Below are 12,477 nucleotides of genomic sequence, written 5' to 3'. Positions count from 1 at the left end.
CATCGATATCATGATTATTCTGGATGACAGATCCCAGAGCATCATGCCTCAGGGGTTTGAGCTTATCAAAGACTTCCTCCGATCACTGCTGCACTGCTTCTACCTGGGGCAGGACCAGGTTCGAGTGGGCCTAGTTCTATATAGTCGACACAGTGACACAGCGGCGTTCAACCTCAGCACTCCCCTAAACAACAGGGAGATCCTAAAGCACATCTGGAATCTGAGACAGTCAAACAGTTCGACCACAGAGACTGACCCACAACTGGAGATGATGAGTGACCTTCTCAGGGAGGAGAGGGAGGGTGTCAGAGGAGAATCAGTGACTAAGGTTGGGTTGGTCATTATGGGCAGTGAGCTCCATGAGAATGTGAGAGCGTCACTGGAAGAGCTAAAGAATCATGGTGTGTCTCTGTATGCTATCGGGGCGCCAATGCTTCCCTGATGGGTCTGAACAAGATCACTGGCCGTCGCGAAAATGTGTTCTTTGTCCAGAAATTCTCAGGCCTGCAGGAGATCTCTGAACGTATCAGCCAGGAGATCTGTAGCTCAGCAGAGGACAGGGGACAACAGGTCGTCCACGTGCCACCACCAGGTAACCTGCCCTCGTTATCTTGTCTTTGTCCACAGCACCCCAAGTCGTTATTACAATTACTTCCAATGAAGAACTGAGTGTCATCATCATGTCTCCCATAAACCCATGTAGATTTTGATTTAATCACCCTCCTGGTTTTAAGTGATTTAGCCCAATCTCTGCCAACATACAGTATGTAGTTGTTCTTCTCACAGGTCCAAAGAACAGTAACGTGACAGACAGCCAGGTCACTCTCTACAGGGGCCAGTCTCTCTCTGCTCTCTGTCCCTATGACCAGAGGTACAAGGAGGATGTGAAATACTGGTGCAGGGTGAAGGGAGAGTTAGACTGCGCTACCATAGTGCGTACTGACTTTCCTTTGCGACGAGGGGATGTGTCCATCACAGATGACCCCAGCCAGCATGTCTTCACTGTGACCATGCAGAACCTACAGACTCAGGACACAGGGGAGTATGTGTGTGCTGTGGACAATGGAAGAAACCCCCTCTACATGGCATCTCTGTCACTGACTGTCACTGCAGGTGATATAATATTTATCATAGTCCTGCTTTGTCATGGTTGGATTTTAGCTACGCTTTCAAAAACAAAATGTCATTAACATCTCTGCAGGGTAAATTCCATTTCAATTGCAGTCAATTCAGGAAGTACACTGAAATTCCAATTCCAATTCTTTTCAATGCTGCTCCCGAGTGGCGCAGCGGTCTAAGGCATCAGTGCAAGAGGCATCACTACAGTCCCTGGTTCGAATCCGGCCGTGATTGTGAGTCCCACTGGGCGGTGCACATTCGGCCCATCATCATCCGGGTTTGGCCGGGGTAGGCCGTCATTGTAAATAACAATTTGTTCTTAACTGACTTGCCTAGTTAAATAAAAGTTCAATGAAAATGAAAATAAAAAATACAAAATTCTATGAGGAAAATTGGAATTGGAATTTGCAAGTAGCCTGCCTGAACAGCAACAACATCCTCATTAACGGTTACAGAGACATTTTACTTGCTATGACTGTGATATGTTGTTTATCTACCTTAATGGAATGCACTAACTGTAAATAGTAAGGGATCTATTCAATATGTAAAGCTATACAGATTCCGTGATAGAAATGTAAAGGTCATTTCCGATTGAGCCGACATACAGTATGCAGCGTTTAATCTGAAGGTAGTCTCCGATAAAGCGGGAACATTGCCTTTAAATTTTAATCACGCTGTAAAGCTGAACTTCCGCGATGCGGATTGAATAGAGCCCTAAGACACTCTGGATAAGAGTGTCTGCTAAATTACCAAAATGTAAATGTATTTGTGAAAATGAACATACCAAAATTAACTGCATTAGTGGGTAGTCATTATTGTCTTTGTTTCAGGGCATAGAATAATACTCAGCATCCTTTGCAATTGTTCATTTTTACATTACTACATTTATATGTAGTTCATTTTAGCAGATGCTCTCAGATGATCACATCATAGTTCCAACAGATTTCTGATACCAATGTAGGGTGAAAGGGGGCCACAGAAGTATTTGTTACAAAATACATTGGAGTCTAGTTCAGCCCAGTGTATTATAAATGACAAAATACTCTGAAGTAATTGAAATATATGTAACAGATATACTGCCCACCTCTGAATATACATTTAATCCACCCCAACCCTGGATCTCTGTGTGATGCGCGAGACTGAGCTTGCTTTGTCTGTATTGTTTCTGTGTTTCCATATTCCAGGCTTCCCAGATGTGTCAGTGAGGAGCAACATGGTGTCTGGTAAGGAGGGGAACAGCACCACAGCCGAGTGTCTCTACAGTGACATCATGGATGACAGTGAGAAGATGTGGTGTAGGAACGGGACACCTGCAGGGAACTGGAGCTCCTGCTTGACTGCAGAGGGAGAACGGGCGTCTCAGGACCGCATGGATTTGATCATCAATACATGGAGTCGCACCTTCACTGTGACGATGAGACATCTGGAGATGAACGATACCGACTGGTACTGGTGCATAGCAGGAGACAAGCAGATCCCGGTGTACATCTCAGTCCTCAATGCAACTAACACATGTAAGCTGATAGACAGTCACAGATTCACTATCACTCACATTTAAGGCTTTGTAGCCCCCTTCAGAATACAAATAACGCAGACGGAAAACCATTGTACCTTGTACATCTTTCATTTTCAAGAGACATTTATTGAAACAAGAGAATAATAATAATTATAATAACAATAATCATAATACTTGTTTATATTTCATTTACAAGTGCTCTGCATGTGATGCTTGCTACACAAATCAATGACTCAAATGTCCTTTCCCTCACAGCAATATCTCCCCCAACCATGAACCTGATTACTTTCCCTTTGGGCTTGACTCTGAGAGCAACGGAGGATGATAACTCAAGGTGGAGGTGAAACTATAGCTTTTTTTCATTAGTGTAGATATACTGTAACAGAGAGGCTAATTTAGATTTTTTTGGGGGGGTTTTCTAGTTGGAACTGGGAGAGATATCTGGAAATTCTGCTGAAAAGTGCTGTTGGCCTGCTATTTTTGGCATGCACTATCCTAGCAGCTCTGGTGATGAGAGACTACCAAAGTAAGTGCTATGTATTTTTATCACTTAAATCGTTGAGTCCAAATATCTTATAAAAAATGACCATGTATGATTAGATTATACTTATTGACTTATTTAAGTGAAATTTAACACACTATTTATGTCAGACAAAAACAGGAAAGAACTCTAAGGAAAACAGGAAACAGGTAAATCAACGTCTCTGCATTTGTATTTATTCATTTAATGTACAAAATTAACGGAACATGACAATGTGTGTCATTTTAATCATTTTAATCCCCCTCACCTAGGGATGCAGTCTGTCTTAGGATCCATACGATCATCTCAGTCTCCAGTATGTCAGGTTTTTGAAAGACATCTTCAAATGTTTATAGCTCTTTCAGTTCTGTTATAAAGATACAAACCTTACCTAAAGATGAATGCTATTGTACAATAATGTGTAGTCACATTTCTCTTTCTTTAACTTTTAATTCAGTTATTGATTTGTTTTGTAACGTTAGCTAATTACACATGACATCTATTTGTGTGTGCTCTTATGATGACAATTCATTTGAATGGTTCTTCATGATTTTGCAGCCACAACAGAATAATCTATTGAAATTGTTTAATGTTTCACGCATTTTTTCTCTGTTCTCTAGCTAATTGTATGTTATTGCTACAATCCATTTACTGTACATGTGATTATTTTGGTTGATATTAAAGCAAACTTACAGTAATTTTTATGATCCAAATTTATTTTTAGGCTCTTTTAATTGATATTATTGATCTTGATTTATCACCAGCTCAGTCATCTCTCCTTCCACAGGTCTGATATCTGACGGGAGATAAGAGAGAGACAAGTCAAGGGATGGGGTAGCTTTATAACAGTGATGAAATGGTCAGGTTAACAAATGAAACAGTATGTTCCCAAGAAAACACACTAAAAATGTATTTATTTATTTTGGAGCCGAAAGAGAAATGATAAAGTTGAAGGAGAAGAGCACTTACTATTCCTGGAATATCTATAGATGTTAACTGCAGCCATAACAACAATAACCAACAACACCATGGCCAACACAATGAGAATAAGAGCATGCCAGGGCAGGTTTCTAAAATAGAAAAAAACATAAAATCATGATCAAAGAATGGTAACAAAAAGAAAAGTTGTAATTTGAGGAAGCAGCACAAGTTAGAAGCCGTAACTTGACTCACATGTAAATCAATTTTCATACAGAGGGTGACATCTTGTGGCAAAGCATAGAAGTAATGCAGCAAAAATAGTGAACTTTGAATAGAATTCTTTGAGTATCAATCAAAACATACCTGATTTTCTTGTAAGTAGCTGTAGATTCAGTAGAAGGACAGCATGTAGGTTGTACTGTTGTTAGTGAAGAAGTCAGTGTGGAAGAATGGATTGTGATGTATGGAACTGAGACGGATGGATAGGGAGTTGCAGAGCCATATGAGGATGTTGTCAGAGCAGAGTCTACTGTGGCAGAAGGGTTTGTCTTTGAGGCAGAGGTAGCTGTGGAGTCTGCAAATGTCGAGAATGCGGAGTGTAACATGGGCAGCGTTGGAGTAGTCACTGCTTCTGTGGAAGGAAACATGGGTCGGAAGAAATGAAACCAAAAAATTGTTTCAGAAATGAAACAAAAAAATAATCTTATTTTGCTTCTGAAATAATACTGCAAATATCAACTTCAGTGTTGGTGTTTTCGGTATAACAATGTTCTCATTGATGAAGAAAAAAAACAACAGAATACTACAGCACAAGCATAAGGTGGTGCAAACAAACTACAGCGTAACAGTGCTTCACTCTACCAGCATCAACTGACCTGCAGTGTTCCTGTGTGCTGTGGATCTCTGAGTGACGTTGATATGAACTGCAGCCTGTAGGTCTCCAACAGAGCACCAATACCAGCCTGCATCTTTCTTCTCTAGTTGTTTCATTGTCACATTGAACACTCCCCTCTTGCCATCACTGATCACAACAGATGCATTCTGGCTAGTATCTGTCTGTGTCTGACAGGAATGCCGGTCCCCACTCCTGCACCACTTCTTCTCTTTGCCTCTGAGTGTGTCACTGTAGAGACACTGTACACTGACACTGCCCCCCTCCTCACCAGATACCAGCTCATCAACCACTGACAGATCAGGAGAGCCTGATGGAAAATATATACATTATTATTACTGCTGTAATATGCTACATTTCCCCAGACTTTTTACAGAAATGATGCAATGCAAAAAGTAGTGTAAGGTCAAAAATGTACATTCAAGTGGAGCTTACCTTGGGTGACTGTGAGGTCCACGGATACTTTGACATCTGGCTTGCCTATCCCACCCACTTTCAGAGCACACCAGTACCTGTTGGTGTCAGTCTCCTGTAGGTTCTTCATGGTCACAGTGAAGACCAGCTCCTCTGGGATGTCTGTGATTGACATGCCTCCTCTGTTCCGTCTTGGGTCGGTGCTTGCCATCACAGTACATAAGGGCCAGGTTCTGCCCTTACACCAGTATTTGACATGGTCTCTGAACATGCGGTGGTAGTGGCAGGGGATCGTGATGGCTCCGCCACTCTTTGCAGTACTTTTTGTCACCGTCCACAGGCTGTTGCAACCTGTGTTGAATGAATAGATAGCAGACTGCTCAGTGACATCCATTTCAAATATATTTGTGAAAGCTGTATTAGAATAAGCTGGATAATGGTTTATTCTGTCTATTGAAAAGCTAAAATATCAAATATTTGTTTGTATCTCTAAAAACGTGATTTATGAGTATAATACAATTTTTACTCATAAGAAAAGGGGGGATATAGGGTGGACAGTGAGGTATTAAGACACCACAGGCCAACATTGCACAACAATTTCCTTTTTCTTCACAGTATGCTAATACTGCTTCCTCTAATACAAGAGAACAGTATTGAATGTAGCACACATTTCTAAAACATAGATTATTTTTCACTATGTGTAGGTCTATATTTTGTTGTTTAGGGAATGCAATATTTAGAAATTACCAAGGCAATTCTTTAAGGGATTTTGATGCAATTACCACCCAAGACTTAAAAACCCTTTAGAATCTGATTAACTATCAAAAGTTAGAGACCTCCAAGACATCCATCAACATACAGTATAATACATATTCATTGTAAATTAGAGGCTCACCTGATGGTCCATGGACAAAGACAAGGATGAGAAGATAAAGAGAAACCATGTGTACTTATTTGTTCTAATTGTGTCAATACCAATGTTAGTCTACTCTCTCCTTAGTCAAATAGACGTGTACAGCATGTCAAAGTAATATGTAGATGTGTGAGCTGGTGCAATCCGCATCAGTGTGTCTGCTCACAGTGTCTCCTAGCAAATCAATCTTAACATATCAGTGGGTCTGATTGCATTTGCAAGGACATTGACTCTCACTTCCTAATGAGTGCGTCAGACACACAATGAAACTTCCTATGAGTAACAGGTCCGTGCATTATGGTAACCCATTACTGTGCAACACTGTACTGGAATGTCTACACGTGTTCATAAGTGTTGCAACTTACAATTGCCACAGTTTGTTTGGTCAGAATGAGGTTAGAAGATTATCAAGTTAGTCAATGGACAACCACCAATGGAAGTCTGTCTAAGTCACATCACAAGGAAAAATAATTTTATTTTAGTGTATTGGGAACTGAATTAGATGATTTCACTTAATGATGATCCAATTCATACCACTCTAATATAACTCATGTTGTGTTCTTGTAATTCATTATAATTCATATTAAGTTGTTTATTCACCTACTACTCACATTCATCATCATATCTGTACTTCTACAGATGGAGGTTCATTACAACTTTACTCTAATGTTGATTTTCTAAGTTTCATTCCTGATTGAACCTTTTCCCACAGTTAGAGCAGACTAGTGTTTTGGTACCACTGTGAATGAGATGGGTTTTCAGGTGAGCCGCTCTGAAGAAACTCTTGTCACACTGACAGCATTGACACGTATTCTTCCTTGTGTGGCTCTGCTGGTGGCGTTTAAAATCTCCCCTTTGACATTTTCTCTGCTTCTGTGCTGGAGGTGTCTCCCTGTTGCAACTTATATGAAAGCAGATTGATTTTGATAGACTTTATCTGCGACTGCTCCTCTCTTTTATTCACCTTGAAATCCCCATTATAGATGGTGATGAGGATGGGATGCTAAGGTTTTCACCAGTGCACGGTGAACAACGCTTCAGAATTAGCTTTCTGGAGGTGAGTCAAACGTGTTCTCCTCTTTTGTGGAGCATTCTGTGCATGGTTTCTCTCACTGAGAGGTTGACTTCCCTTGGTACAGTGCCTTCAGAAAGTATTCATACCCCTTGACTTATTCCACATTTTGTTGCGTTATACAGCCTGAATTCAAAATGGATTCTTTTTTTTTCCTCACGCATCTACGCACAATACCCCATAACGACAATGTGAAAACATGTTTTTGGAAAAATGTTATCGTGTGAATAACCATTTACATACGTATTCACAGCCCTGAGTCAATACTTTCTAGAAGCACCTTTAGCAGCAATTACAGCTGTGAGTTTTTCTGGGTAAGAAAGACTAAGAGCAATCCACTGGATTGTGCAACATTTGCCCATTATTGTTTTCAAAGCTCTGCCAAGCTCTGTCAAATTGGTTGTTGATCATTTCTTGACAACCATTTTCAGGTCTTGCCATAGATTCTCAAGTAGATTAAGTCAAAACTGTAACTCAGGGCCTCCCGAGTGGTGCAGTGGTCTAAGGCATTGCATCACAGTGCTAGCTGTGCCACTAGAGATTCTGGGTTCGAGTCCAGCCTCTGTCGCAGCCGGACACGACCAGAAGACCCATGGGGCAGCGCACAATTGCACAATCGCGCATTAGGTACTCTTGCGGTGGGCTGGGCTGACACGGTTGCCAGGTGTACGGTGTTTCCTCTGACACATTGGTGCGGCTGGCTTCCAGGTTAAGTGGGCATTGTTTCAAGAAGCAGTGTGGCTTGGTTGGGTTGTGTTTCGGAGGACGCATGGCTTTTGACCTTCGCCACTCCCAAGTCCGTACGGGAGTTGCAGCGATGAGACAAGACTGTAACTACCAATTGGATACCACGAAATTGGGGAGAAAAAGGGCAAAATATATATATACAGTGCCTTGCGAAAGTATTCGGCCCCCTTGAACTTTTCGACCTTTTGCCACATTTCAGGCTTCAAACATAAAGATATAAAACTGTATTTTTTTTGTGAAGAATCAACAACAAGTGGGACACAATCATGAAGTGGAACGAAATTTATTGGATATTTCAAACTTTTTTAACAAATAAAAAACTGAAAAATTGGGCGTGCAAAATTATTCAGCCCCCTTAAGTTAATACTTTGTAGCGCCACCTTTTGCTGCGATTACAGCTGTAAGTCGCTTGGGGTATGTCTCTATCAGTTTTGCACATTGAGAGACTGAAATTTTTGCCCATTCCTCCTTGCAAAACAGCTCGAGCTCAGTGAGGTTGGATGGAGAGCGTTTGTGAACAGCAGTTTTCAGTTCTTTCCACAGATTCTCGATTGGATTCAGGTCTGGACTTTGACTTGGCCATTCTAACACCTGGATATGTTTATTTGTGAACCATTCCATTGTAGATTTTGCTTTATGTTTTGGATCATTGTCTTGTTGGAAGACAAATCTCCGTCCCAGTCTCAGGTCTTTTGCAGACTCCATCAGGTTTTCTTCCAGAATGGTCCTGTATTTGGCTCCATCCATCTTCTCATCAATTTTAACCATCTTCCCTGCCCCTGCTGAAGAAAAGCAGGCCCAAACCATGATGCTGCCACCACCATGTTTGACAGTGGGGATGGTGTGTTCAGGGTGATGAGCTGTGTTGCTTTTATGCCAAACATAACGTTTTGCATTGTTGCCAAAAAGTTCGATTTTGGTTTCATCTGACCAGAGCACCTTCTTCCACATGTTTGGTGTGTCTCCCAGGTGGCTAGTGGCAAACTTTAAACAACACTTTTTATGGATATCTTTAAGAAATGGCTTTCTTCTTGCCACTCTTCCATAAAGGCCAGATTTGTGCAGTATACGACTGATTGTTGTCCTATGGACAGAGTCTCCCACCTCAGCTGTAGATCTCTGCAGTTCATCCAGAGTGATCATGGGCCTCTTGGCTGCATCTTTGATCAGTCTTCTCCTTGTATGAGCTGAAAGTTTAGAGGGACGGTCTTCGTTGATTTGCAGTGGTCTGATACTCCTTCCATTTCAATATTATCGCTTGCACAGTGCTCCTTGGGATGTTTAAAGCTTGGGAAATCTTTTTGTATCCAAATCCGGCTTTAAACTTCTCCACAACAGTATCTCAGACCTGCCTGTTGTGTTCTTTGTTCTTCATGATGCTCTCTGCGCTTTAAACGGACCTCTGAGACTATCACAGAGCAGGTGCATTTATACGGAGACTTGATTACACACAGGTGGATTCTATTTATCATCATTAGTCATTTAGGTCAACATTGGATCATTCAGAGATCCTCACTGAACTTCTGGAGAGAGTTTGCTGCACTGAAAGTAAAGGGGCTGAATAATTTTGCACGGCCAATTTTTTTGTTTTTTATTTGTTAAAAAAGTTTGAAATATCCAATAAATTTCGTTCCACTTCATAATTGTGTCCCACTTGTTGTTGATTCTTCACAAAAAAATACAGTTTTATATCTTTATGTTTGAAGCCTGAAATGTGGCAAAAGGTCGAAAAGTTCAAGGGGGCTGAGTACTTTCGCAAGGCACTGTAAATGTAAACTGTAACTCTGCCACTCAAGTATATTCACTGTCTTCTTGGTAAGTAACTCCAGTGTAAATGTGTCCTTGTTTTAGGTTATTGCCCTGCTGAAAGATGAATTAATCTCCCAGTATCTGGTGGAGAGCAGACTACACCAGGTTGTCCTCTAGAATTTTACTTGTGCTTAGCTATAACAATTACAAGCATATGCATAACATGATGCAGCCACCACTATGCTTGAAAGTATGGAGAGTGGTACTCAGTAATGTGTTGTATTGGATTTGCCCCAAACATAACACTTTGTATTCAGGACAAAATGTTTATTGCTTTGACACATTTTTTGTATTATTACTTTAGTTATTTTGGAATATTTGTATTATGTACAGGCTTCCTTCTTTTCCCTTTGTCAATTAGGTAAGTATTGTGGAGTAACAACAATGTTGTCCCGTTCTGTGAGCTTGTGTGGCCTAACACCTCGCGGCTGAGCCGTTGTTGCTCCTAGACGTTTCCACTTCACAATAACATCCCTTAAAGTTGACCGGGGCAGCTCTACCTGGGCAGAAATTTTATGAACTGACTTGTTGGAAAGGTGGCATCCTAAGACAGCCATTCTGCTGCCAACGTTTGACTATGGAGATTGCATGGCTGTGTGTTCGCTTTTATACACTTGTCAGCAACGGGTGAGGCTGAAATAGCCAAATCCACTAATTTGAAGGGGTGTCCACATACACTACATTTACATTTTAGTCATTTAGCAGACACTCTTATCCAGAGCGACTTACAGTAGTGAGTGCATACATTTCATTTCATGCATTTTTTATTATTTATTTATTTTGTACACTATATATACAAAAGTATGTAGATTCCGGTATAAAGAGCCTTGTTGTATCATCAAGTAATAATATTGGTCTTTAATATTGGTCTTGTTGTAGTTGACTTGGTAAAAAATGTATACCGGTATACCATCAGACACCAATGGCCTTTCTGTACCGTGGCAGATAGAGTCTGAACAAAGTCAGGAATTCTGTAAGTACAAGGTCAGCAGAGTGGAAAACCAAATCAGCTGTGTGTGGTTTGTGCGGTGGAGCTGCAAAACTACATCTTTAAAACTCGAGTGACATCCGCCTTGGCAGTGTTGACCTGGTGGAAAAGTAACCATTCGGTTTACTGAACACACAATTGTTAGAGCTCTCCGGGACCAGCGATTAGCAACCCCCGGCTGATCTCCTTTGTGATACTGTTATACCAAAAAAATGGTGTTACTGTGTGTATTTTGTGTAACAGGGTAGTGAAATCCTGTTCAGATTAGTTTTAAAAAGTCAGTCATAAAGAGCCTGTGTTCAGTGTCACGTTGTTGGTTCATTTTAGTGACTCGATCAGGTTCTGTGAAACCAGACAAGGGGGGAGCACCGGCCAGTTCAAGGTAGAATTGTGATTACTTCACTTCAACAAGCCGTTTACATCTCTAGGAGGTGCAATCTGCTGGGTTCTCTCTCTAATCTCAAGACTGATGGTCACAATTGTGAATTCTGTGAGTTTTGCTGTCAGGGACCGAGGTTTAGCAACCCCCGGTCTCCTTTTTGATACTGCTTTGCAACGCTTGCAGTTAGTCACTGATTTCTTCCAAACCAATCATTGTTGAATTTGAGATTTCCAACTTGTTGTGTAATGTTTATGTCCAATGGCCGATGAGCACCAATACATTTTATCTATAATCTCTCTTCATATGACAAGGATTTGCCAGTAGATTTTCAACTTGATTCATGACGATGACTGCTTGTCTAGCTTGCTAGCTAAGATTTTGAAAGTATAATATTGACATGATCAATGCAATCAAAGTTTCGGTAGATATAACGTGATTTGACGTCATTTTATCTGTGGCCAAACGTCTTGGATGGGGACTTCTAATGTAAATCTATGGCAGCACCCAAGGGGCTTGAATTTCCGAGCTCTCCCTGTAGATTTTGTGGTGACGTAGTGTCCCCATGAGTGACAGAACACTGAGCCAATCACAGCACAAGTAGAGAACATTACCAACCCCTACGCTCTGTATTTTCCGCTGGCTGACCCACCAACACAGAAAGCACTGAGCTAGGCTGAAACACCTGCATTTTGGAGCTGCCTTACTCAAGAAAGCAAAAAAAGAGACCATGTTTGTATGTGGCTTTATTAACTCAATGTTGTTCTTTTACGTTGTTTGCAAACTGATATGTGACACGTATTAATGCAAAAATAACATGCAAAACCGGCAACAACAAAATATATATATATATAAATATATAACATATATATATCATTTTTTGCTAAACAGGTAGGCTCTACCCCGCATGCCCTAAATGATGGGTTGCCACTGGTCTACTTTTGGAACTATGGTTCTATATTTGTGAATTGCCTTTCACCCTCCCCTATTAGATGTCTGCTTATTTTGTAATGGTAGAACAAAGTTACAAAAACATGGAGAAAAGATGGTGGTATGTGAAGGCTTTTGGTCGAAAAATAAGAAAGATTAGACCGAGAAGGCAGCCGTGTTGATATGTGAAATTTCTCTAACAGGACAATAAATACTCTTGTCTTTTTGAGAGAAAAAAGAAAGTATGTGAAGCCCTT

The 12,477-nt window shown here is 40.8% G+C and overlaps 2 protein-coding genes across 6 annotated transcripts; one reads left to right on the top strand and one right to left on the bottom strand.

Moving 5' to 3' along the window:
- Window positions 1-416: 416 nt before the first annotated feature.
- On the top strand, window positions 417-3,850 carry LOC115192465 (CMRF35-like molecule 1). Of its 4 annotated transcripts, XM_029750990.1 has the most exons (7): window positions 417-592; window positions 787-1,113; window positions 2,304-2,633; window positions 2,891-2,969; window positions 3,049-3,161; window positions 3,287-3,325; window positions 3,428-3,505. In XM_029750990.1, exons 1-6 carry the CDS (start codon window positions 442-444, stop codon window positions 3,307-3,309), a joined length of 1,023 nt encoding a protein of 340 aa, XP_029606850.1. In that variant the 5' UTR covers window positions 417-441; the 3' UTR covers window positions 3,310-3,325; window positions 3,428-3,505. The 4 variants fall into 4 exon arrangements, with proteins under 4 accessions (XP_029606850.1, XP_029606848.1, XP_029606847.1 ...); XM_029750988.1 differs by lacking the exon at window positions 3,287-3,325 and having other exon boundaries at window positions 3,058-3,161; window positions 3,428-3,850; XM_029750987.1 differs by lacking the exon at window positions 3,287-3,325 and having other exon boundaries at window positions 3,428-3,850.
- LOC115192464 (polymeric immunoglobulin receptor) lies at window positions 3,341-6,512 on the bottom strand. Of its 2 annotated transcripts, XM_029750985.1 has the most exons (7): window positions 6,440-6,503; window positions 6,278-6,346; window positions 5,404-5,733; window positions 4,952-5,278; window positions 4,440-4,707; window positions 4,125-4,225; window positions 3,341-3,951 (listed from the first exon to the last, which is right to left on the bottom strand). In XM_029750985.1, the coding sequence occupies exons 2-7, from the start codon at window positions 6,324-6,326 to the stop codon at window positions 3,896-3,898; spliced, it is 1,131 nt and encodes a 376-aa protein (XP_029606845.1). In that variant the 5' UTR covers window positions 6,327-6,346; window positions 6,440-6,503; the 3' UTR covers window positions 3,341-3,895. The 2 variants fall into 2 exon arrangements, with proteins under 2 accessions (XP_029606845.1, XP_029606844.1); XM_029750984.1 differs by having other exon boundaries at window positions 6,278-6,512.
- Between the last annotated feature and the right edge of the window lie 5,965 nt (window positions 6,513-12,477).

The sequence above is a fragment of the Salmo trutta genome, chromosome 4 (genome assembly GCF_901001165.1).
Source record: "Salmo trutta chromosome 4, fSalTru1.1, whole genome shotgun sequence".
In the NCBI taxonomy this organism is placed as follows: domain Eukaryota; kingdom Metazoa; phylum Chordata; class Actinopteri; order Salmoniformes; family Salmonidae; genus Salmo; species Salmo trutta.
The sequence above is the reverse complement of the archived record's forward strand: the minus strand, read 5'-3'. Positions and strand labels throughout refer to the sequence as shown.